At 37.5% G+C, this 27,131-nt stretch overlaps 1 protein-coding gene across 2 annotated transcripts; it reads left to right on the top strand.

The window, feature by feature from the left end:
* Window positions 1-616: 616 nt before the first annotated feature.
* tppp (tubulin polymerization promoting protein) lies at window positions 617-26,738 on the top strand. Of its 2 annotated transcripts, XM_088928894.1 has the most exons (5): window positions 617-830; window positions 15,302-15,387; window positions 15,970-16,281; window positions 21,000-21,153; window positions 23,632-26,738. In XM_088928894.1, the coding sequence occupies exons 2-5, from the start codon at window positions 15,332-15,334 to the stop codon at window positions 23,830-23,832; spliced, it is 723 nt and encodes a 240-aa protein (XP_088785020.1). In that variant the 5' UTR covers window positions 617-830; window positions 15,302-15,331; the 3' UTR covers window positions 23,833-26,738. The 2 variants fall into 2 exon arrangements, with proteins under 2 accessions (XP_088785020.1, XP_088785021.1); XM_088928895.1 differs by lacking the exon at window positions 15,302-15,387.
* Window positions 26,739-27,131: the final 393 nt, after the last annotated feature.

Below are 27,131 nucleotides of genomic sequence, written 5' to 3'. Positions count from 1 at the left end.
TTTAATAAAAACATGAGCGAGTTCCTAAAACGTCAGATACATATAATGCGTGTGCATGCATTCACAGTGCAGATTGATATTCCTCTTTTCAACACAAAGCATGTTTTTCTGTAAAAACCAAGGACGCAGACATCAGGCAGCAGAACTGTTGCCTTACATTAAGTGGTTCCCAGTCTTAAGTTTTTTTTTCCTGTCCTAGACTGCAACAGTACCCTTTTTCTTTTATAACGCTACCCCTTTCATTGTGCAATTTTAAATTAGAAACACAAATCATTCAGTTTTGTTTTTATTACACCTAGTGCTCTAATAGAGAAATTTGTTTCAGAAATACATATCACTTACAGTATATTCATAACGCAACCAGAATCAGACGAAACAGAAAACGAAAGTAAAGGAAAAAAATGGAGTCAAGCCTCAGGCCCCTGATAAGAGAAAGCGCCCCGACGTGTTCGTCACCTGTGACTTTTATGAGTGTTACTTTTTTTAAAGCTTAATATTAAGCGAATACACCGCTACACGCCCCGCATCCTTTTAAGGTTAAAAGCGAGAAACAAACATCTCCATATTGAAGTGAAGCATGTTACATCACCAGTACCATGCCCCTCTGATAGTCTATAGTAGCTCATGCAACTGACGAAACCGCGGCCAATCAGAAAGCAAAAGTGTTTGGGCTTCTTCCAGGGGCTTTCTGCGCACAGATAGATGTAGCAGCTCAACGACAACGCTCGATGTTATTTTCAAAGAGACGCTAGAGATATTTTACGTTTAGATTACAGTAGGATTTACGGAGAGCAAAGTCGGTCTTTGTCGCCAGCAGCCCAGTGACTCAGGTGAGTACTGTACATGAGATTCAGATGGCCTCCCCAGCCATCACTGTCACTGCAGGATTGTTGTGTTTTCCGTGGTTAGTGATGACATGTATGATGACAGAACTGTCATACTGTAGATGGTTTATCTTTGTGTGAAATTTGTTTGGTAGTTTACAGTTTTGACTCTTTGCTGTGCGTTCCAGCAGAGGAGCATTCGGAAACGGAAGGTTTCAATGTTTTTGTTTTGGGGGAGAGCGGGTCTTGAATTTGAAGCTCAATTTCGGTTTTGATTTTTATTGTATGTTGCGGACGTGGTGTGATATTACTCACTTCAATCAATATTTATTGGTAAGAGATTATTGCTGCTTGTTGAAAAGATTGAAAGAGCTTTGCATCGAGTCAGCATCTCTCCTGTGCACTGCGTGGTTCAGTGTGTACAATAATAATAGTCACGTACTGTACATGATAGCAAGCTAATGGTTTATATAACTAGACTCTTTCCGTCCTATAGGGGAGCATCTGTTGTTTACTGTGCGTTTAAGGCTTCATTAATGCAGAGCTGATTCAACTTAAAGTGTGACTTCAAGTTATTTTGTAACATTCATTGATGTATTGATGTCTGTGCTGGTTCTAGCGATTTCATTTGACTTGTGTAGGAACGTACGAAATTTCACTTAACGTAGGGATTCTTTTTTGAGTAGCATTCTCGTAAACAACATGTGAAGATTTACGTTTACAAAGCAAAATTAGAATTTGTGCTTATTTGAACGTGTTTGTGCATACTTCTAAAATGCAGCGCCGCTTATCTTTTACCTTACTTTAACAAGCTAGAGCGCACATTCCCGAAGGGAGCGCTCTCAGAGGGGATTCCAGATAGGCTGTTCTTAAGCATCTTTAGAAATATTTCTGAGGGTTGTCTTGAAGAGAATAAAACACATATTGATAAAACTGACAACGGCTTTTTACATCTCCTTGGGCAGTAACCTAACTGCAAGTTAATTGGCTGCCTCTTTAAAAATATATATTTGTCATGATAAAATCCAGTTTAGAAGATTTAAGTACTGAAAAAATCCTAGAGGTAAGAACAAGTTTCACACGGGATTAACATAGATCAACAGAGCAATTTACTGTATTTTTTCACAAGCCTATAACACAGAAATCTACACTTTAAACGGTCTTGTCTCCTCTAATCAGTTTATTTTTGTCACTCCTTTATCGAGAACGCTCATGTTACCAAAACATTCGGATTTTACAAGCTGCTACATAAAAAAGACAAAGAAGTAGTTATTAAATCATAAAGCACCACATAAACATTAGGTGAGTGACTCTAAACGGAGAGTCTGGTCTAATGCACTCGCGCGTGTTTTAGAGAAAAGATACTAAATTGTCCTCAGCACTGTTGGAACACTTTAGAGATTGCTGACAAATTAACGCTCCCTGCGTTAGGACGCGCAGCTCTTAAAACAGAATTCCTAACTGGACACAAACTTTAAACAAATTAAGTGGTTTGGAGAAAAACCTCGGAAATGTGATTATTCTTTAAAACTGCAAAGAAATCCTGTGGGAGAGGGAATAATGAGCTGGAAGCAATAATACAGTGTACAATATACTGTATGAAAGTTATAGGATATGCTCTTCATTACTGTATCTTAAATGGAATAAAGTTTATGAAAGGTGAACACTAGGTTGTCGCTGGTCAGAGAAACAATAAAGTAAAACCATTTTACTTATATTTAGTCTGCTTTGTCAAGTCCAGCCAAGCAAACATACTTACTGTACATACAGTACATACTTGATTTAGTGCTTGAACATTTAAAGTGCTTTAGGTCCACACTGAAGCTTACTCATAAAATAAATAACAGCACTCTTTTGGAATTTGCCACAGTTGTTTGCAGTGTCAATGAAATTAGTCGTTTTTCTTTTATACAGTATGTTTCAATAGAGTTGTTATTTTAGAAGTGTGTTTGACTAGGGGTGTATTATGCTCATATGCTTGTGTCATAGGGATGTAGCCCATGAAGGCAGGATATCGCTCACAGCTGTTTGAAGCTGTAAAGTCCTGACTGTCATTGCTGTGAGACACTGCTTCCCATGGGCCCGCCTGGATGTGACAACATTTCAGTGCTCCTCAAAGCACTTCCCTTTCATTTTATGCTTCTTTGGATGGGACAGCTAACTCTTCTACATACGTATTTGGTGGAATAAAGTCAGTGTCTTCTTATGGTGCTTTCATAAAAACTGCATACTCACTTATCGTTGTGTGAAACACACAAGGGATAGAATGTTTTGTTCTTGTAAAGCCTGTGTTTCAGAAGAACTGAAATGGAAGGGTTCATTTGTGATCTGAGATCATTTTGTACCTGGCTTGTTCTCCCTAGGCTATAGCTCTAACATTAACTGTGGGAATGTGCATCATTCTTCAAAGTGGTAAACAATGCATTAGTCACCTTTAACATCTTTATTGAGACAGGAATGGAAACAGCCGATCTGAGGCCTTTGTTGTCCTGCATAACACTTCAAGGTTCCGATTAGCCTTAGAACAAAAAGGAATTGTGAACCACCATTTCCCTGAGCTAGTCCAGCTTCCACTGTGGATACTCAGCCTTATTTGTTGGGCTACATTGTCTTTATTGGAGCTGGAGATCCCCCGACTTCTTACTATCAGGACAATGGATTTATCCTAGAAAAAACACTCATAGTCTGCATGAATGTGATTGTAAACAGCAGTTTTTTCTTATTATCTTAAATGCAGTGTTTAACTAAACATGGAGGACATTATGATGGGTGAAGCATACAGCAGTGCTTACAGAGCTTGTTTTTATATAACTGAAACATTTAATTGATTGATTTGTGGACTGTTTTGGTTAAAAGGTGGTAACAGTTTGTGTTTAAGCAAAAATCAGTCATCTAAATGTTATTAATTGAATGCAGTAAGGGTTAAAATGGCAAATAAATGAATTTCTGTTTTATAAAGTCTAATGACATTTCATTCAGAATGCAGTTACTCATCCTTGAGATTTTGTAACAGTTGTTACATATGAGCCCGATGCTATTGAATAGAGATTTTCACGGTCTTAATTTTCACACTAATTATTAGATGCAAGCATTATGTGACTTTTCTAGTTTCACAGGATTTCTTCTCTTTTTAACTTAAGAAAATTGTGTGTATTTTGCATTCTCATTTTTAGGCTATAACCTAAAGGTTATTGTAGATATACTGGTTGCCTGTCTCAAACTAAATGCCTCCTTCATGAAAGCAAAATAATAATTAACAGTGGGAGTAAGGAAAATACCTTAAATAGTGTTTGGGAAGCAAAAGGAAGAATTCTGTTTGACATAAATTACCAGTGTTAAGTACTTCTAGGAACATTCCAACAAGAAATGTACCTCGTTTTAGTCTAAATAGCTTGTTAAATATCTTGTACAGATCTTGAAATGTTTAAAGTTTCACTATTTTCAGTTCTATTTTTTGTCTTTCCTTGCTGAATTACTGCTTCAACCATATTGAGATTTTTAAAGTGAAGTTTTGAGTGCAGGAATGCGGGGTTGAGACTCACTGTCCACGGAAAAGAAGACATTAAATTAAAAAGGTTGCTTAAATAGCCATTCTTTGCACAATCTGGCAAGGTTACATGTATATAGTAATGTTTTCATAAAGCTATTTGTTGCTCATGTTTGTTTAAAACCATTGTCGATGCAATTATTGTGGCTGCCAAGTGGTTATTTTTTTAAAAAGAAACAGCCACTTCTAACTAAACACTAGCGACGATTTTTACATGAAATTGTGGCTAAAGGACAGCTGGCTTCCTCCTGCTGCAGCCATAATGTATAGATTTTGTAGGCTAAAGAGGCTGCAGAGCTCTAACCTCAGCCCTTCAGCTTGGTCGTGGATTTGGCAGGGGGTTCTCTAGGTGATCGCATGTAGCCAAATGAGTTCCTTTGTTTATGGAAAGAATAGTTTACCTTTTTTGAGCTGGAATGCAAAAATCTATCCAAATGACACGGTGCACAGCTACCCATGGCTCACAAGGGAAGACACACTTGCTCCATTTACATACCGAGACTACGTGCTCCCATGTGTGCAGCATTGTGCATCTTTGCACAGTTTAGTTGGATGCCCATGCACAGCAATGAAAAGAGACATTTCTCTGAGAACTGCTTTTTTGCTCCAAGTTATGCACATTGAAGATCTTCCTTGGCTGCCCAGTTTCTGTCAAATACATCTCTGGATGGATTCTTGGTCTTGTTCTAGTGCTACAAACTGTTACAAGTCAATATGTCATGAGAAGGGAGTCTGAAGTTTGTAAGACGTGCTGAAAAAGTCTAGGTGTTTACATTAAGTGAGTGCTGTGTTGTAGTGCTGTTGGTATAAGAGATGCCATCTTGGACAGTTGAGTGAAGTACAGTAAAGAAAAGCTCAGTAGTTCTGGCAGCAGCTGCTGTGTACAATATCTGTTCTTATACAGTATCTTAGTAAAAGAATGCATAAGGGTGGCTGAAAGAAAAGATGGTGGTATCTTTAGAAGTCTTTAGATGAAAAAAACTAATAATCTTTATTTTATGTAGCACATTAAGTGAATTTTAAGACAGGATTCAGAAGTGCTGACAATCTTGCAAGATCTTATATGGCTGGGAAATCGTTTTTCTGCCACTTTTTTAAAAAGAACATTTAGTTTTCTGAATATCTATCTCTGTAACTATATAATGTATATAGGAGCTACATGATATGCAAAATAATGCAAATGGTCAAGATAGACTGATTTAGATCTTGATTTGTTTATCTTTAATTGATAAATTGTCCGTTTGCATGGGTGAATACACCACTGGTAGACCCCAAGCAAGTTTTCACATACTTGGACACCTATCACTTGCAAAACACGGTCAAGTGTCTCTCTTAGAAGGTCAGCATCTGAGTTGATTTGCATACACATTTCAGAGTGCTATTGCTATTTCGAAGCATATAAAATATTGGAATGGGTAGAGTCAACTTCTTTTGAAAAAGTTGCCGATAAATTTTGAATGCACACATACAGTACATCTATTGTATTACAAAGATAGTATGTATATTGCATACATATTGAAAAATATGAAAGAAAAAATACAATTTTATTGATTATGATCTTAGGTATGTCTGAAATATTGCAAGAACTAGCCTTACTCACGCGGATCACTTCATTACCTCTTTTAAGATATATTTGTTGAAAAATTGTACCTCAGGTGATTTTGGTAGGTCCTCCCCTCTTGTTTCATCCAGGCTGCATAAGGTATTCTGACATCTATTGATGAGATGTTAATTGATACAGTATCAGTTTCAGCACAATGCTGAAGCGTTCTTTCTGATAAAAACTCCTTCACATGGTATAGTACAATAATGACCTTATACTTAAGCTTTAGTGATACAGGTGGAGCATCACTGTGATGTGTATTGATTGGAAGGATTATTGGAGGCATGACGATAATGTTTTGAGAAAAGCGAAATCTGTTTCTTTTCAGATTGAGTGCCAGCAGGAAAAAGTGGTGTGCTTCTCTTTTAATCTTTTAAATGTGTTCAATCATGCCACAAAGGGCTTATGAACTTTCACGGACAGGTCTACACCAGATATGGGAGTCATATAAGCAAAGTGAATGTGGAACAGACTAGATATTATGCCTCTTTATGTGAAGAGGGAAGCCAGTACATTTAAAAAAAAAATACTTTAAGAGTAACTAAGGCATTGCATACTGTAACTGAAAGCTTTAACATCAAACGTTGTGAAGCCAAAAAGCTGTCAAATGATGGAGATCAAATCTATACTGAGAGGCATTAAAAATGCAACAAATGCTATTAGTTCTAATAGTTGTTAGGTTTTTAATGCTTTTCATCCATCCATTTTCTAAGAGTTTTATCCAGTAAAGGGTCGCAGGTGAGATGGAGACTATCACGTGACACCATTGGCGCAAGGCAAGATACAACTTAGGATGGGATGCCAGTCCATTGTAGGATACACACAGACACAAACTCACACACTCACACTCACGCCAGGACAGTTTTCCCAGAAGCCAATTAACCTACAGTACCAGTATGTCTTGGAACTGTGCAAGGAGTCCTGAGCACCTGGAGGAGACCCACGCAAACAGAAAATACAAACTATACCCTAATGCTTTTTAGTATATATTATTTAATTCAAGTGTAATTTAATTCTCAGTATGTGTTACTTACAGTATGAAGCTGTTGAGTGTCAAGTACTTGTTCTGACCTTTCTTGGATCTACTGCACGCATTGTGAAGAGCTGCTAATTATTATCATCACATATACTGTATTTAGGATTATGTGAAAACATGTCTTGATGGTGAAACATTATCCAGACTGTTTGCCAGTGATGTCAATATGTAATTCAACCTAATTGTCAGCCTAGCAATCAATAGCTGGGTGTGCTTGAAAGTATTGTCCTACTATAAGTAGGAAAAGATTGAGTATTCCTGACTTTTTGAAAGTAAAGAGTTCAGTCAGTGGGGCCTTTTAGTTCTGTAACAGTTCTGTAACAGTGCTTCTTACCACTAGAAACCTCTACCTCTTGAAATTTGGAAGGCTGACGCCCTGCAGTCGAATGCTTTAAACCCAGATGGAAAATCTTCTTCACTGTACTTTTCTTGCATCTGACTGTAGGTGGCATATACTTTCACCATTAGCTCTATTTATTGACAATGATTTATTGACATATTGAGTGTGTTTGGAATTCTTTTACACTAGATTATACAGGTATATGTATATGGAAACATTGTGCTGTATTCCATGCTATTGTTTCACAAATGTCTTCTACAGCAGTCCAACCCTTCATAAGTTTGTAAGTGCAGGGCAGCAGTATGGAGTGGTTAGGGTTCTAGGCTTGTAACTGGGAGAGTTTGGGCTCAAGGTGTTTCAAATGAATAGCTCCGAATGAAATATGCGTTTACTGTATATAAATGGGTCTGTTGTAATTCACTTTGGATTAAGTGTCAGACAAATTAATGAGAAGTAGTCAAGCCATTGGTAGTGTTTTTAATAGACATACAGTATGTTAATCTGTTTTGACTCTTCAGGTTGATAGTGTAGTTCGATACAGAGTTCTCCCTGAGGGAGAGTTAGAAGACCTAAGAGTGATGTTACTCAGGAAAACTGCAGAACTTGATAATGAGCAATATGAATGAGCCCTCTCTAGACTGCTGTTTTAATGTTTCTTAATGATTCAAAATTGCCTTGCCCATAATGTGATAAAGCCAAGATGCAGATCATAATATTGGTACTAGTAAGTAATTGAAGAAATTGAAGTTAAGATTTAAGGTTTCTTAATGTAGTAAACCTTTAATCAGCTTTTCTTCTTCATTAAGGAAGGTGAGCAGATTTTTCTTGGTAGCATGCAGTGGTAAGTCCCAAATGAGATTTTTTAATATATTATTTCTAAAAAGGGATGTGTGAGGGCTTAAAAGTGTCATCCTGAGGTCTGAAGAATACCAACATGTACAAACAAACGATTAAAAATAGCTTGGTCCCATCCTTCCAGTTCAGCGTGGGATGATGTCATGTGTGCAGCCAGCACAGAACCACACTGAGTAGGGTGTCAGGCCTGAAACAATGCTGAATAAACCTGTGTTGTATCTCGTTGATTTGGAGCCAGCCGGGTGGAAACATTCCAGCACAGATGCATTCCTCGGTGATGGCTGATTCTGAGCAGATGGGAGTACAATATGCTCGAGGCCCACGCAAGCCCAGTGCTGGGGATGATGAATTCCCACTTTATCTCTCCGTTGTTCCTGATGGCCTGCTGTGGTACTGTATGTACAGTGCAAGTTTTATTTTCTCGGATTCACACAAGGCTTGATTATTTGGATGTATGTAGGTCTATTAAAAGAATCTTTGAGAGCATCTTTCAAATGTCACAGAGCTCTGTAACAAAGGGTCATGCTATTGTGAAGCCAATAGTATCAGATCCCTGGTTAAGCCCTCTTTAAATGCAGCAGTCTTGAATATTTTTTAAAACTAGTCTTGTCAAGAAAACATATTAATGAAACTTTACCTCTTTGATATGATGTGGTCGGAATGTACTGTACTTCTGAATTAGTACATATTTAGTCTATAGTATATTTAACCATAGGCATTTATTGCATTGGTAAAATGTGTCTATGTTCCAGAAGCATTAAGAAAAAGAGAAAAAACTCACACCCCACCCACTGGTCTGGATGATCTCCTATTTTTAACTTTTTTAATTTTTCTCCTATTTTTAACTCTTTCTTGATCTGGTATTCGCTTCTGATATCTGATATTCCTGCATAATGTGATAATAATTGGCAATTGGATTCTAGCAACCTAAAAACCTGATAGATTAATTATTTCGATCAACAAGCAATGAAAAACCAATCAGCTCAGTTAACCTTGAGCAGGACCATCCAGGTCTCGTTTTAAACATTTTTTTATAAACACAGCTTGTAGGGGTCTCATAAATGGCTGAAGGTTTGTGATGGTTCTCAACAGTATCACATCTGTAATGCAAAAAATATTAGGTGCCTGCCCTGTCTAAGTTTCTTCCATCTTAATTTTTATGAATGTTCAATTTCCATTTCTTGCAATAAGAGGACCCAGGTCCATTTTTCCCTGCTCTTCTGTGCAGAATGAGGGGAACCACACAGATTCACACTCGTCCCTTGGGATGTGGTGCTACTGCTACTTTGTGCTACTTTGTGATTCAGTAATGGAAGAGCATAAGTATCAAGTGAAAGGCCATTACTCCCACTAATGTGACCTAGCCAGCTGCAGAGGTCAGAGGTCATTGTGATTAAGTTCTGCAGGAAGCCATGGTACATAATTAATGTGATTTATTTTAGTACAGCTGAAAGTTTTCTTTTTCTTCACCTGATGCTTTCGCTACTGCCTTTTTTGCTGCTGATATAGTGATTTGTTTTAGCAAAGGATCCAAAGGGCTGATCTCAGGAGTACGCATTTAAAAAAAAAGTACTAAGGACACTACAGATCTCTATCTGATTAATCCATCCGTCCAACCATCCATTTTCCAACTGCTTGGTCCTGTTCAGGAGCCATAGCAAGTAATGGGTGCAAGGTGGGATACACCCTGGATGAGACTCCAGACCATCTCAGGGCACACACAGACAAAGACATGCACACACTCACACCAGGGCCAGTTTTGCCAGAAGACGGTGAACCCACCAGCCTGTCTCTGGACTGTGGGAGGAAACCAGAGCACTCAGTGGACAGCGGACACTCGCACAAAAAGGGGGAGAACATAAGACCTCCACACAGATAGCACCCCAGGTTCTGAACTCAGGGCTCCCCATTCTGCAGAGTAAGAACGCTAACCACTGTGCCACCACGCAGCCTCTATTTGGATTAACGCATATCTTAAAAGGTTTAGTAGGGGAAGGTCCAGGTTTCTCTATACTGTACGTGGTTTAGAGATGCATACATTGAGTTAAAGCAGTAACACAGTTAAACTCCACACTCCACAGTTAAAGTAGTAACATAACTTTGTGAACTCCAATCAGTGTCAAAGAAAAATCAGGAGATAAGAATCAATTGAAAGCTGCTTTGAATGCTGTCAAAAATAGTAAACTGGGTTTTTCATATCAATATATTTCTTGGTGAAGTTAATGTAAAAAGACAAAATGAAACAGAAAGTATTCTTCAGTGTTTAACTTGACCATCACCTTCCAGATTATGGGAAAAATAATATGTAGGAAATCTGTATTTAAGTTAAAAATCCTCATTATGGGATTCTGTGATTTGCACAAGGGAAACTGAGCTAAGTCAGAACAGTGACTTTGATAAATCCAGAAACAAATTTACTGCCAATGTACAGGATGTCCAGTTGCTTGATCAGTCCTACTTTTTTTCTTGAAATTCAATTTAATACCTGAATTTGACTTTTTCCACTTGTAGTTCTTCATGTGAACCTGCTCTGGACACAGAAGACCAGTGAGAAAAAGGCCTCCCCCATTCTCCTCATGGGTAATTTAGCACTGTCAGTAAACTAAACAGTATGTTTTTGGAGGGATGAAACCTGAGCACCATGAGAGAGAGAAGAGTACACAGATTAAGCACAGTGGTCATGCCACATTAAAGTACTGCTCATCCACTTGATGCTTAATGTAGTATCAGTCCTCCCCGTGGGAGTGTGGAACAAGCTTCCCAGCCATGTTGAGGCCGGTATACTGGCTTCCTTCAAAAAACAGCTGAATGAGAACCTGGGATCAATTAGCTACAGTACTAACTACCAGATGGGTTGAATGAGCTCCTCTCTTTTATTATATTCTGGTTCTCAGTACTTCTGTAACATACAGTAGCCTTTTCAGGTTTGGTTATACTGGCTTGGTGTAAAACTTTCCCTTTCCCTTCAGAAAGTGTTTGACTAATGCTGACCTTAATGGTTTTCGAAGCTATTAGGAAATCCAGGTAACAGTTGTGGTGAAGGTAGATTTCATAGGAAGAAATTGGAATACAGTATGTGCCTTATTCAAGAAAACAGAGAACTCCATTGCATATCGACAGTAAGTCTTAGAAAGTGAAATTAAGAAGGACTTCATGATTGCTTGGAAACATATTGCTATTGAAACATACTGTAACTGTTAAAATACCTTAGTCTAGACATACTGAGATATTTTCATTCATTTTGTCAACTGAGCACCATTGTTTCTGGTGCATTTTTGTATCTGCATGGAAGATACAAATATGCCATTTTTATTCTTATTAAATAAATTCAAAACAAAAATGATTTATTATAGTTCAATTGATTGACAGTTTGGACCTTTTCAGCAGATTTAACATGTCTTTTAAATGGATCTTGAAGTCCCATGACCTACTGTGATGTTAAACGATCTTTTGGAAAGAAGATGCTAATAGCACTGTGAAATTGAATAGGCTCATTTCACTGTTTGGTAAGGGTTATTCATTTAATAAAGAGAGCACATTACCCATGCAAAGACATCCCAGTCCCATGCAAATAGATCCATTGTGCATTCTAATGTTCATAGATGTAATGCAAATTCACATAAAGCTGCATTCTTTGTTATGTCTGAGGTGTACAGTGCCAGTTTGTGTCTACAGTACTTTCTTCAAGGAGTTATTTGATAATCGCTATAGAATGTGAAACTGTAAAAGACTTGTGGTGCGACGATGTCTTTTTTTCTACGGGAAGGCTATATTTGGAGCTAGCTGTGAAGAGCTGTATGCACGTGCTTGCCTGAGGTTTTAACCACATCCATTGAACATCAGAAATAGGCACTGATTTCACACCCTGTGCAAACAAGCCATTTGATTACTTGATTGCAGGAACAAAAAGGAAAAACAAAAACAAAATCCAATGCCAAACACAGAATGTCTAGCAGCCTACTCCCCATCACCTGCTTATTATGAAGGCTTGAGCCCTTAGTTTATTCTTTGACCTTTGGAGATTTTACTGAAAAAGAAATTTTACTGTCCATTCCACATCTTTGATTATTAGACAGCTATAATATTAGACACTTGCTATGCTACAATGTCTATTATATAATGGAGATCAGTACCAAATACAGCACTGTGAGCCTAAACTGTCTCACCAATGCATTACACACATTTTGCCATTTTTTACTAAGTTTAATTTTTTAAGCGATCAACACATTTTTGTATTGCCATGTCTTTATTTGTAATTCTGGTTTCCTTGTTTATCAGTCTGACACAGAGGGATTTTCAAAGTGTTTTGCTTTGAGTGAAATTTGTTTTACAGAAAACGGTTTCAATTTCACCATAACAGAAATCTGCAGATCTATCAAGAAAGAGCAATAAATGAGACAAAAGGCAAATGCACCTCGCATTTAGTTCATTTACAAAAAACGTACTTGCAATATCACCTGACAATTCTGTGGAATTAGAAAAAGTGAAGCAAAATTTGTTCTTAGGCAAAAAAATGTAAAAACTGTTCTTGTTTAATATACTGTATATTATGTAATAGATAAAAATGAATGTATTTAAACAATATCAGATACCTCCTTACATATGCCCACAAGCTGCATAAAAACTTTAAGTTTTTATATTTAAAACCCACTAATATTTTTGTGATTACTGTGGACCAGTCAAAGCCCAGACCTCAATCCAATCGAGCGTCTGTGGAATGACTTAAAAATTGCTGTTCACCAACAGTCCCCATCCAACTTGATGGAGCTTGAGCAATTATGCCTAGAAGAATGGGCAAAAATTCCAGTGTCAAGATGTGCAAAGCTGATAGAGACTTAGCCAGAGAGACTCACGTAATTGCTGCCAAAGGTGGTCCCCCAAAGTGTTACCTTTGGGGGGGGGGTTAATGGATAATTTTTTCCTCTTTGACATTATAGAGTACTTTGTGTTGATGAGTGGCAAAAATTCTCAGTTAAATACATCATGGTTCCATGCTGTAACACAATAAAATGTGTCCAAGGGGGGTGAATACTTTTGCAAGGCACTGTATGCATGAGCAGTACAGTGATAAAACAGTAGATTAATGCCAAAGTCTGGTGTTAGGTCAAGATCGCTAAAAAGAACAGGGAACAATGCTAAACTTTATTTTTTAAAAGTAACTGAATTACTGGAATATTTTTTAGATGAGTAGTGTTTTTGGACTGCAACTTACTTCTAGGTTTGCTAGTACTGCCCAATATAATGTTGGTAAAATTGAACTAGAAAACAGCAGTTCTACATTAAAATGACTTACAAAAAGAAGGGATGAGCTCTAAATAAATTTAAATTAACTGCAGAGTGGTTTAGTTTTCATGGAACGTCCTGGTAACAAGCCCTTTTCCTTAACTGCTGGACCACTGATGTTTGCAAATGTTTAAGCTATGAAAAGTAGGCTGTAATAGATAAATAAGTTAGTGTTTATGAAACCATTCCAAATGTGGCAGCCTTTTGTTAGATGGGCAGTGTGCAGGAATGTGTCGTCATACCATCCAAAGCTTGGCTATCTGCTGGTGTTCTTTAGCGATGTCACTGCAAGAGCAGACAGTTAAAGCTGACCTGGTCAGTACAAAAGACTCCCAGTCTTCTGAATATAATTATTGATTGTACTGTAATAACAATTTGATTTTCCAAAGAAGAACCACACCTATATAAAGTGAGCGCATTTGAGATCATGTTTTATCTTGCCCAAAGCCTAAGAATACAGTTCCAGATTTAGAATACAGGCCTTGTGCATGTGAAAAATCTACGGTCCCACCCAAGGCGTGTGAGACTTTGCTTATAGTGCAGTGTTCATCATGTCATCCAAGAATGCCACAAGACACACAACCTCCAGCAATGCTGCTCTTTTACACTGGGACAAAAGACATGCAACAGTGCCAACTAAACATCTTATAATAATTGATGCAGAATCTAATTTTATTTAGAAGGACAGTACAAGACCAGTCTTCATAACCTTTGTCAAAGCCTTGGAATGAACATGCTTAACAAAACCAGGGACATGAAAACGATTTGATTCCATGCAGTAACAAAGATAGTCAGGCTGCTTGCTTCTTGATGTAAAGCTCCAGCAGCTTTTTGAAAGGTAAGGTAATATTTTGCCTTCTTCAAACTGTGTTTTAAGACCAACATTTTAACTTACCTGTTCGTAAGTTAAAATTTGTGTGTTTCTGTTTTGTAATTAAGGTCGACGTTTGTACTTTACCTACAAACCTACAGGCCTTGTTCTGACCAGGTTGTAAGATGCATTACATATTCAACCTGGGTTGTATGGAGCTTTGAGTGTACTGTATGCGAAATTCATTTGCCATTTTTGAGTTACAGCATTTTTGTGCATCTTCTTCTCGCTAAAGGAAATTTACAGCTGAATTAAGGTACAGGTAGAAATATCTCTAATTTGCTTCCTTACTCTTAAAAGGTATTTTAGGTTGACTAAAAAAAGGTTTAATGTGTGTCAAACCTTTGCATGCCTAAGTATATTGTATATTCAAAAGCAGTAAAGATCTTCTTGTTGAAGGAAGTAGTATCAATATTTTTTAAATAAGCCAATTTACCCCCTTCTCATCATTTATTGATATACTGTATAAAATGAAATGTATTCTTTAGCCAACCACAAGATTATTGGCCATGAATGACAGAATTAAGCAATCAGAATAAACTTCTTAATAAAAATCTTAACTTATTCAAATAAGGCTTATCTATAGCTAGTAGTTGTCTTAAGATCTCAATCATGGTAATACTAGTTATTTCTAATAAATATGATAAAATTATAGTGGAACAGTTGTGTGCCATTTAGCACCTCTGCCTTTCAGCTCCAGGTTCCTTGGCTTGATTATGGCATGTGGCTATGGGCAGGGGTATGATTCTGTACTGATGCTAGTTGTGGTTATTTTTAATGGATCTTATAACAGAGGTTCAATCAGACTCAGCTGTCAGAAATTCACAATCACTGTTGATGTAATTTCCTCTCCTAAAACATAATAAATACTATATGTTTTCCCCTTCTCTTCTTTACATTCGTCTTTTGCATCCTACCTCGACCCCATCTCCACCTCTACAGCTGCCTCTTGGTCACTCTTCCTCACTCCGCATGGGGGTCCTAGTCTCTTCATCCTCTGGCCAGGAGGTTAGCCCTCAGCCAAGCAGGTTAAGCCAAATTTTGACTAAAACGCTGCATAATCCTTTCAGTACATCTAATTCTTGGTTGTTGTTGTTATTCCTAGTGCATAATAATGAATTGTAAAATGTGTCCCTTATAACATTGTTTAATATTATTAACAATAAATGATTTAACCTTAATGCAAATTGACATGTTTGGCGGACCTCAGTGATTGAAGTGAACTTGTACTTGGAGGCAGTGGAAGCAGTGAGCGTCACTAGTTTTCCTTATATTCCACTGCATGATGAACTAGTGCTTGATATTTGAACATACTGTACAGAGGGAATGAGTGGCACAACCAGACACCGTTTGCTACCCATTGCAGAAAACTATGATCTATACGATTCAGGCTAAGTGGTGCTGCCAAAACTATCTTGGGACAATCTAATAATAAAATGCCATAAAAAGAGTATCGAACAAGTGCAGGAGAGAATAACGGCAGTTGAGACAGATAATAGTAACCTTTCACATACAGTACGTTCCACCCAACTTACAGAAACTGAATCCACACATTTATCAAACGCAGACTTCACTCCAGTTTTGAAGAAGGTGTCGTCTTTGTCTTGCAGCACAATGGCTGAATACAAGGTTAAGACTGCGAAACATGTCAACAAGTCACCTCTGCGGCCGGCCAGCAAGCACTCGAAGGACAGGGCGCAGAAACGGCTGTCTTCGGAGTCGAACGGCACGAGCGACGGGGCCGCGGCCGAGCTGACGGCGCTGGAAGAGTCCTTCAGGAGGTTTGCGATTCACGGGGACACCCGCGCGACCGGGAAGGAAATGCATGGGAAGAACTGGTCAAAGCTGTGCAAAGACTGCGGGGTGATAGATGGCAAGAACATCACGCTGACAGACGTCGACATCGTCTTCAGCAAAGTCAAGTACGTGGTTTTGCCTCCTCTCCGATCAGCGTCTCTTTCAGACCGAGGTTTGAAATGTGGAGATGGAAAGAATTTGAAATCTCAGGGTAGAATTTAGCGTTGCATGTTTTGGGCAGTTGTCCACTCTACTCCCGTTACATGACAGAAAAAAGTCAGGACTTTCTTGGTTGATTTTCATAAGAAAGGCCACTTGACATCTTCTCATTTGTAAACTATGTACTGAGTTTGGTACAAGTTTGGTGGCAAGTAGTTTATTAATCCAAGGATTTGATACGGTTATTTATTGAAGAAAGCCAGGGTATCAGCTTCAACAACATGTCTAGGTAGCTTGTTCTTGACTGTCACAACTCTTTGAGTAAAGAAGAGCCTCATATTCTTGGTTTTAAATATCCTTCCACATTGGTTCCACCTATGTCTTCTGGTTCGTGTTTCACTGTTCATTCTGTAGAAGTCCACTACATTGACTTTGTCAAGAAGATTTTGAATAGTACAGGTCCCTCTGTAATGTTTGCATAGTAACTAAAATTAATACAGTAGTTAAGTTTTGTTGGATCTCATCTGGAGGTGGGCAAAGTTCAGCAAGTACTGATAGCAATCTGTTTCTAAATTTGCTTGGAAAAATATAAAAAATCAAGCACTGGCATATTTAGAACAGAAATGTCAGTGCTAATCTGAATATACTGTATTGCCTGAGTATTAATTTCTGTTTTTGTTCCATTCTCTTCTTGCATACAGTTATAGCAGAACATCCCTTCTAGACAGTTTACAGCTGTTCAGGAATATCCCTTGGTAAAAGGAAGATTTGGAACCTGCTATTGTAATGCCTTTTTTATCTCACCTCCTGTAACTCACCTGATTGGTTACAGTAGCCTGTTGTTGCAGATGGGAATGCACAAAGCTTGTGAAAATATGTTTGATTTAGTATGCATGATGAAAAGCTGCCGTATTTTGCAATGTTGCCCTTTGCCACATGCAAGGCAGCTGACACACTTTTGTGGGTGTTACCAGTGTCTCAAGGCTGTTGGGTTCCAGCACATTATTGACACAAGATCGTCTGGAGTACCAGGAAGAGTGTCTTAGGGAAACATTTTCACATGGATTTGCTAAGGATGGCCCAAATTAGCTCAGCCAAGTCAAATAGCCTGGCCAGATACAGGGACATGTGGTCTGTCTTCAACCATCGTCTGTGTAAATATCCCAGTAAACCTGATTTGCAAGTTTTTGTGTAGTGAACCCTACTTATGCTTCAGAGTAAAAAGGTGTTCTTTCCAAACGTAGGTATCTGTTTATGAAGGCCTAGTCTTTGTGTATTTTTCTGTACTCTGTTGTCCACAAAAAACATAGATCAAAAATCTCTTTACAAAACAAACACCATTCTGTTAAAAACAGCTACTGCAGAAGTTAATGTTTATATGTTCCACCATGTTTTAAACATTTTAAAGCTGCTGTAATAAATGAAATCTGATTTATACATTGTACTTTCTGGAACAGGCATTTGACCTAATCTGTGTTCATATCTTCCCAGCATGCACTGAAAATGTGTTTTAGAAAAATAAATCCAGTATTTAACACAAACGAACACAGCTAACTGCCATCAGCAGCAGATCAAATATTGCAGCTGGAGTGAGGATTTAAGATATGATGTGCTGCTGAGAGAAAAAGCTTTAAACGAACAAGCTACACTAGTTTGTGACATGGTCTGATACAACCGCTGATACTAAGGTCATTGAAGAAGTTGATTTAATAATAAACCAAAATAGTTGTGTTTATGCTAGTGTGTTGCTATGACTGCAAGTAACTTCTGGGTAACACCAGACTTTGGAACCTTTGTAGACTTTTGTTTAGGTGATTTATCTCCATGGCAATGGACTGTTTGTTTTTTGTTGCTAAGTGCTTTTAACTTTAGATTTAAAATTAGATTTATGCTTCTCTTAGTTGCATTTTCTTTGATAAATTCCTTATGAACTTTGAAAGATGTTTTGTGGCAGCTCATTGTTGGAAGGGATAAAATAAGTCATTGTCAGTCATCTTTCTGGCCAACTTGTAGAGTTGCAGCAGGAGAAAAAAACACAGTATGATCAGAAAAACCAGGGAAACATGGTTATTGGCTCATGAAACACCAGGTGATCCAGGTGAAGGAGATACCTGTAATAAACTTTGAAAATAATTTTATATCACATACACATATATTCAGTGTGCTGTGCCTCATTCTGAGGTACAGGATACCTGTACTGGAAGATTATTAAAGTATTTCCTGGAGTATGTGACTTTATGATACTTCATGTTCTTCAGCAGGTGTAGTGTATTTGAGTAACCAACCAGATTCTTCATTGGAAACAGTTCTGGCTATGGGGTTGACTAAAGTCCAGACACCCTCCAGCAGATGTTTGTCATATTTAAACTTAAAGCAGACATGGGCACAAGTAGTTTATTGTATAATGAGATTAGGAAGGTACAGTATGTAGCAAAGGTGATGTTATAATACTGGGAGATTTCAACTTTCCACATTTAAACTGAGATGTGAGGAAACACTCTGCGTCTTAATACAGTTTATAAAATTGGAGACTGGGTAAGATGCACTTTTTGATCCTAAGTAGAATTTACAAAAAACGTTATTATAAAAACACTGGGACACAATTTGTGAGGAACATGAAAAATCTTTAAACCTTGACTCTAAAAGTAAGGTTTATCATTTTAGAAAAAATGAATGAAGGAAGCAGAACTTGTAAGCCCTGAACTGGAAATTGAAGGTTTCTGTTTAATAAAAAATATAATAAAATAAAATAAAAAGGAGATTATTATATACAGATTTCTTATGATATAAAGTTAGTCAGAGGAAATCACAGAAACAGAGAGTTACAGATACAGCTGCAAAGAACATTGTAATAGAGTAAAAGAAACAAAGCATGTTTGTAGTACTGTAACAGTAAAAAGCTGAACCAAACTGCAAGATAATTAATAATAAAAGATAAGAACTTCTTTCATGCAACTTATTACAATTGAAAACATCAATAACAAGGAGCACCATCAGTATGTAACTGACAGTGAGGGGCGAATCACCTTTATACTGATAGTATTCTCCACAGTCAGACGTAAAGAAGTGGAAGATGTAACTCATAGATCCATAGCTAGAATATTTCAGCTATCATTACACCTAGAATGGGTGATGTACCCTACAGTAGGTTAACAGCAAATGTGACACGATTTCAAAAGAGGAAAAAAACTGAACCAGGAAACCACAGACCAATCAGTCTTATGGGCACAACGAGAAGCATGTTTACAGAACAGTGGTATTTTAAGAGATAGCCATCATGAAGTTAGAGGGGGAAGGTCTCATTTAACTGCATAGAAAATACTCAACTAGAAGAAGCTGACACAATTAAGGCATACAGTAGGATATAATTGGATTTTCCAAAAATAATAATAAGGTCTCTGATTAAAACTTAAGAATTGAAAGTCTGAGGGATCCAAATTAATGTATGCACAGGGTTATAGAACTGTTTAAAAACAGGATACAGCGCTTTGCCAGAAAGAGTAAAACGAGGAGTAAAAAAAAGAGTCACTGGACAGACGGATGTTTACCGCAGGAGTGTATTTTGAGGCCGTTACTGTTCCTGATCTATATCAGCAATTCTGGTACAGCTAGCAAACTATTTACATTTGCAAATGATACAAAATAGAGGGAGTGGCAAACAGAAACAACAGCGAGGGTTTTACACAAATAAAAATAAAAAATCAGACTGGGCATCTTGACAGGTGAAATTTAAAGTGAATGTGTACAAAGTGATCCACGCTGGAAGCAGGCAAATACACATCTTGCATGGGTGTTCAGAACAGAACGAATTTGGGTGTTGATGTATTCGTCTTCTGTATGTCCCTAGCACAAAAGTGTGCACAAGCATTAAAAATAAGCAAAATACTGGGAGTACATAGCAGTACGTGTGGAATTTAAGTCCAGGAAAGTTATATTTGCTACAGTGGAGTGCTAATGCTTTATTTAGAATATTGTGTTACAAGAATATTAAAGCTTAAAGAAGAGCAACTAGAATGATTTCTAATCTTCCAGATTGATGAGTCTAGAACAAAACAGAAGATTGGGATGAGATTTGATCCAAGTGTACACAATCCTAAACGTATAGATAGGATCAACTCAGGGAATTACCTTACAGCCAATAACGAAGCTAAGTCACAATAGGAATCGAATAGGGAATTTGTTTAGGACAGAGAATAGGAAATACTTCTTCACACAAAGACATTCTAGCCTGGTTGTTGAGGTTGAAACTTGGGGTTCCTTCAAGAAGTGGCTCGACAGACGCTTAGATGAATTGAGCTTCTAAAGTGCCAAAGAGCAAAATGACAAGATTTATCGTGTTCTTATAACTTTAAACATGGCAAAATGTAATACAAAAAATTGCAGCAGTGTTATTTATGTAGATACAGGGAAATGGAGCTCCGTGTTTTTAAAAATGCTGTTTAAGAAGGGCCACATCTGTAGCTTACGATATTTTTTTTATTGAATTTTTATTTCAATCCAAGTGAAAATTATTGTAAAAAAAGAAGCTAAACATTTTGTTTTTAGAATGAATGACTAAACACTCAACTTTTAGAAATCAGTGTTTTTGCAGAGGAAAGCAAGCAGACTGAAAGTTCAAATCATTGCATGCAGTTATTCTGAGAACGTGGAATAATGAACATGTTTATCATTTGATGCATTTCAGGAAGAAATCTTGCCGGACAATCACATTTGACCAGTTCAAAGAAGCACTGGGGGAACTTGCAAAGAAGCGCTTTAAAGACAAGTCTGGAGAGGATGCTGCTGAAGAGGTTTTTAAAATGATAGAAGGAAAATCCCCCATCATATCTGGTGTAACGGTGAGGTGTCTTTAAATTCCAAGTCACATTCTGTTGATTGATGCTTACATTCTCTCCATACAGACAGCAGGACAACACACACTGTGATGGGTAAATAAATAGAAGAAAAAATAATCATTTTAATTTAGTTTATACATTTTTAATAATTTTAATTAGTATTTATTCATTTATTGTTATTCAGTTTCACAAAAAATTGGATAATCACTATTTTCAAGAAGGAAAAGCTACAGTGCAGTCCGTAAGTATTTGGACGGTGACACGATTTTTTGTTTTAGCTCTGTACTCCAGCACATTGAATTTGAAATTAAACAATTGGCTATGAGGTTAAAGTGCAGAGTGTCAGCTTTAATTCAAAGGTATTTACGTCTATATTGGGTGAACTATAAAGAAATCACAGCCCTTTTTATACATAGTCCTCCCATTTCAGGAGACCAAAAATAATTGGACACATTAACATAATCTTAAATAAAAATGTCATGTTTAGTACTTGGTTGCAAACCCTTTGCAATCAATGACTGCCTGAAGTCTGCGACCCATAGACATCACCAGACACCGGGTATCTTCCCTGGTGATGCTGTGCCAGGCCTGTAATGCAGCCATTTTCAGTTCCTGCTTGTTTCGGAGGCTTTTTGCCTTCAGTAAGTGAAATGCATGCTCAATGGAATTCAGGTCAGGTAACTGACTTGGCCAGTTGAAAGCATTCCACTTCTTTGCTTTAGCAGTATGTTTGGGGTCATTGTCCTGCTGCAAGGTGAAGCCCTGTTCAATGAGTTTTGAGGAATTTGGTTGGATCTGAGCAGAAAAGATGCTTTTGTACACTTCAGAATCATCCTGTTGATACCGTCGGCAGTCACATCATCAAGACAAGTGAGCCAGTTCCACTGGCAGCCATACATGCCCAAGCCATGACACTACCTCCACCATGTTTCACAGATGAGGTGGTTTGCTCATGAGCAGTTCCTTTTTTTCTCCACACATTCCTCTTTTCATCACTCTGGTACAGGTTAATCTTTGTCTTATCTGGCCATAAGACTTTGTCCCAGAATTCTACAAGCTTTTTATGTACTTTTTAGCAAACTGTAAACTGGCTTTCTGTTCTTGAGGCTTACCAGTGGTTTGCATTCAGTGAACCCTCCGACATTATGTTGGGGTATTCTTCTCTTTATGGTAGTCTTTGACACATCTATGCCTGGAGAGTGTTCTTGATCTTGATCTGTTCAACAGTCGAAAAGTGTTTTTTCTTCATGATTGAAAGGATTCTTCAGTCATCCACTACTGTGGTCTTCCATGGACTATCAGGTCTTTTGCTATTGCTAAGTTTACCAGTGCACTCTTGCTTCTTATCAGTGTACCAAACAGTTGATTTTGAAACACCTAATGTTTTGGCTATGTCTCCGATTGATTTATTCAGATATTTCAACCTCATGATGGCCCGCTTTACTGGCATGTTGCCAACTGTTCAATTACTTTTGGTCCCCTAAAATGGGAGGACTATGTATAAAAAGGGCTGTGGTTCCTATATGGTTCACCCAATATAGACATAAATACCCTCGAATTAAAGGTGACATTCTGCACTTTAACCTCATAGCCATTGTTTCATTTCAAATACAATGTGCTGGAGTACAGAGCCAAAACAACACAAATTGTGTCACTTTCTAAATACTTATGGACTGCACTGTATATGAAAACTTGGCAAACAAGAAGGAAAGATGGTAGAATGTCTCTATATGAAATGCCTCTATATTTTTAAGTTTAATGTAAAAATACTTGAAGCAGCAAATATGCAACGCAGGGATCTTGGCTTCCCCCTGGTGGAAGCAGCCCTTAAGTGTAACTTTACTTGATTCAAAGAGGAATGATAGACTACTGAAAAGGTATGAACTGCTGCTGGAATCAGAATTAATGCTTCACTTATTTTTTTTTATTTCAGTTGAATAACAGTGTATTTGCACTTTGACTCTGTTCCAGATCAGTTCTGGAATTTGATCTTTCATTTTCTAAATTTATTTTTTTTATGCGAAGTTTGGTGGTTGTGGCAGGCACTCACAATTTCACATTAGAAAACATGAGATATACAGTAGCATGAAAATCCTGTTTTCAAGATACATGTCCCTTGAGATCTGAAAAGAAAGATGAATATTTTGCAGAAAGTTACAACCAAGTATATGTTAAGGAATTCCTTATCTGCTCTCTTATTGTATTTTCATGTACAGGGTTTAAACTCTAGTGGTTTTCTAAATGCTTTCAAGAAAGAGTGTCTCTTTCCCTGCATTGTTTTTAGATTTGCTAAAAGCCTCTGCTTAAATTGCCAGATTGAATCAGAGCTGGTAAAAAAATAAAAGAAAATAAAGTTGAAAATGTCTTCCAAGCATTACTGCACATCAAAGGGCTCAGTTCCCATCTTCTGTAGGAACAACTGTCCACCACCTTTCGATTTCTAAAACATTTCCCCTCCTCTCTACTTTTGCCTTCTCACAGAAAGCTGTGGCTTCCCCTACTGTGAGCCGCCTGACAGACACGTCCAGGTTCACTGGCTCCCACAAGGAAAGGTTTGACGAAACGGGCAAAGGGAAAGGAAAAGCAGGCCGCGTGGAGCTCGTGGACAAGTCCGGCTACGTCCCCGGGTATAAACACGCCGGCACTTATGACCAGAAGGTGAAAGGAGCAAAACAGATTTAACGCGACAAAAACCGCAACAGGGACGTAATCAAAGAGGATCGGGCTTTTATCTTCCCACTCGAGCACAAAAGCCCATGTAGTCAGTTGGGGCAAGAGACTTTCTGAGCTCTAGTGCTTTATTAAGCAGGAACTGGAATCAGTTTTACATCTGCATAAAAAAAAGACATTTGCAGCACACATTCCTCAAGATGACGATATTACAGCTTCAAGGTCAAAGAGCCTAATTGGTCTGTTCATCTGTTCCATCTAGTGATGTGCTCACCACCTTTGGAAGAAACAAAAAAAATAGTTTTGTTATTCTCCTGCTAGGACATAATGCCACGTATAAAAGAGCTGTGCGTGAAAAAGATTCTGCATATTTGCACTTTGTAACTGCTTTTTCACATGTGAATGCGTAACCCTTCAGCTATTCAGGTAATTTGTTATGGTAATGCTGAAGAAACTTAAAATAGTATAGTAAGGTTCAATGTTTAAGACACTGAGGAAACATGTACCTTTTTTTGTTTCCTTGTCTTGCCCAGCCCGTTTTCTAACTTCTATGTATGGTGTGTGGTGTCTGTACAAATTTGGTGTTTTCTTTTGAAATTATTCAATGTAATCGAATACATCCAGGGACTCAGGGATACAAAATGTACAGTCCATGGTCTTCAGATTGAGCTTTCATACTGGGGACAAAATAGCCCAAATTTTAATTAGGTCACTTAAAGTTGAACCTTTAAAGAGGCAAAATGTCTGTGGGTTCACATAATTCATATAAAAAAATTCTACAGCAATTACCCTTTAGAAATTCTGATAAACAAAAACGTGTATTGTTCACATTAACAAAGACCCTGCCGATGATTTTTTTTGTCTTAAATTTTGTCTTAGATCGTCCACTTGCTGTGAACTTTATGAAAAAAAAATATTGGTACTGTACCTTAATGTCATGTTGGAAAACGTTTATTTGGAAAACAACACCAGCTACCATTAAAATAGCTCTGCGTCATGTATGTATTGTATTGCCTTTAAGTGTATTTCTATTTTCATTTAATGTGGTGAACAAAACAAACTTTAGTCATTATAAACATTATATGGGCTTAAGTATTTTAACTTTTATTATTTAAACTTATATTGACTGTTCTCTTCATGTATATATTTTAACATGATCAATTTAATTTAAAATGTAGACTTGACATCCTCTGCTTTGGTAAGGAATACCACACAGACTGTTTGCATTTTAATCTTATTTTCTTAATTTAAATCTTGTACAGAGGAACGACTAGTTGTGGTCTTGAGCCCTCTGTGCACATCTGAGTGTGCAGTGAGGACTTTTCTGTATGTCCAAATGGAAATGAGAATTGAGATTTGTTTTTGGATATGTAGGCAGTAAAACACCTCCCCAGATATACTGTGTATAAAGAAAGGACACAGACCGTGCAGTTTCATTTCCCCACTGAGGGTTTTCTGCGGTCAGTTTGTGTCCACAATGCGGCTATGCCCACTGGCTTTCTGTGTGGTAGAAGCCAAAAGCCCTCCAGCTGGGCCTGGTGGTATCCAACCCTGGGGGCAGGCTTCAGAGCATTATGGTTAATGGGAAGAAGGGCTATCAAGAGGAAATACACACTCTGATCTCCCTGTTGAACTTAGTTGTACAGTACTGAAGGGTAAAATATCAAAAGGTGAAGAAAACTGCATATTCACTGCCTTCCAACAACTGTGCGTCCTCTCTGCATGGTTCAGTCACAGCAATGTTGGGTACGTTTAACTTATTCAGTAAATCACTGCTGTTGCGTTTTTCTTTAGCAGAATATTCTTCATTTCGTTGAAGCTACATAGGCTTAAATTTAAGAATTAAAGAATCTTAAGTATGGTTTCTTAAGTTTTTCTTTAATTACATGTGATATACTGTACTGCCGCTAACTGACTTAATTGTTTAGCTCTAAGGTGAACTCAGTTCTTAAGCACAACATTTCGGTAGTTTTCACATAATGCAATTCTTTTTACGAGTTCATCTTATTGTAAGCCTTCCTCATTCACAAGTTTTACTTTACAGTAATATGCAATTTGCATGATTAAATACTGCGAGTTTTTAATTGTGTTTATTCCATGAAAACTGAGTGATGTACACTTCCAAAATATATATTAGCATGCACTTCATAATATCTTTTGAGACATTTTGAATCTTGGGTTCTGGGCTCCTAATATTTAGGCTACTTAGTGAATGTGTACAGTATATTTAATATAGGACCTTCTTTATATGTACTTACTACATAAAATACATGTTATATGTATATCAGATCAGATCTGTTTTAATAACAAACCCAAAGCAATTCAGATTCAGCTTGCTTAGCTTTGGAAATCAGATGAAATCAGAAATGGATTCCTAATCTATAGTAAATTGGTGAGACACTACTATTTGACCCCTGAAAGCCATTGAAGATATTATGAAGTGCTTCCTTAAGTATAATGTTTGCTGTGTTGATGTGGATATGTACAGAAACTGTAAAGAAATCTAGCAGGTCATGTTTTTTTCCTTAAAAGAAAGGAATCAACAGGGGATTAAAACATTAACATCATGGGATATTTTTTTAAGAAATCTATTTTTCCAGACATTTTCCAATACTATTCCTGGAGCAGTATTCAACTGAAGGTGAGGATGCACTGGCAAAAGTGCTGTATATGGATGGCTGTGGTTCAGACTAATAATACATTAAACCTACAGAGCTAGTGCATTTGCTGAACATCATCTTAATTCATTTGATATAATGTGTTGTTACATATTGATAAAAGCAAATTAAGATGTACTTTTTTTAAGACTAGTCTAATTTTTCCAAAAAATGAATTTTATGCTCAGTGGTGCCCAAGTGCATGCAGTTGTGTTCTTTGATGCTGTACTTTATAATAAATGTAGATATGGAATACCTATACACTGTCTATCGTGTGAAATAGAAAGCAAAGTAACATGAACATGAATGAAAGTCAATTACAGATTTTCATTTCAAAAACCACTTTGTGACCTGAAAAAGGGAGCAGTGACTTTGTTCATCCACTCCATGTGATTTTGCTGTCCTTGTAATGAGAACACCTGTGTTCTTCGCGACACTTGCACTGCACTACGTTCCCAGCCATGAAACAATGACTTCTTATTGATCTCAGTGGTTCTCACGCTTAATTACAATCTGGAATTGGAATTTTCTTCCATCCATCCATTTTCTAACCACTTTATCCAATTCAGGGTTGTGGGGAAGACGGCGCCTATCCTGGCAAGCAACGGCGCAAGGCAGGATACAACCTGGACAGGATGCCAGTCCATCACAGGG

The sequence above is a fragment of the Atractosteus spatula genome, chromosome 12 (genome assembly GCF_055471065.1).
Source record: "Atractosteus spatula isolate fAtrSpa1 chromosome 12, fAtrSpa1.hap1, whole genome shotgun sequence".
NCBI lineage: Eukaryota > Metazoa > Chordata > Actinopteri > Semionotiformes > Lepisosteidae > Atractosteus > Atractosteus spatula.
The sequence above is the reverse complement of the archived record's forward strand: the minus strand, read 5'-3'. Positions and strand labels throughout refer to the sequence as shown.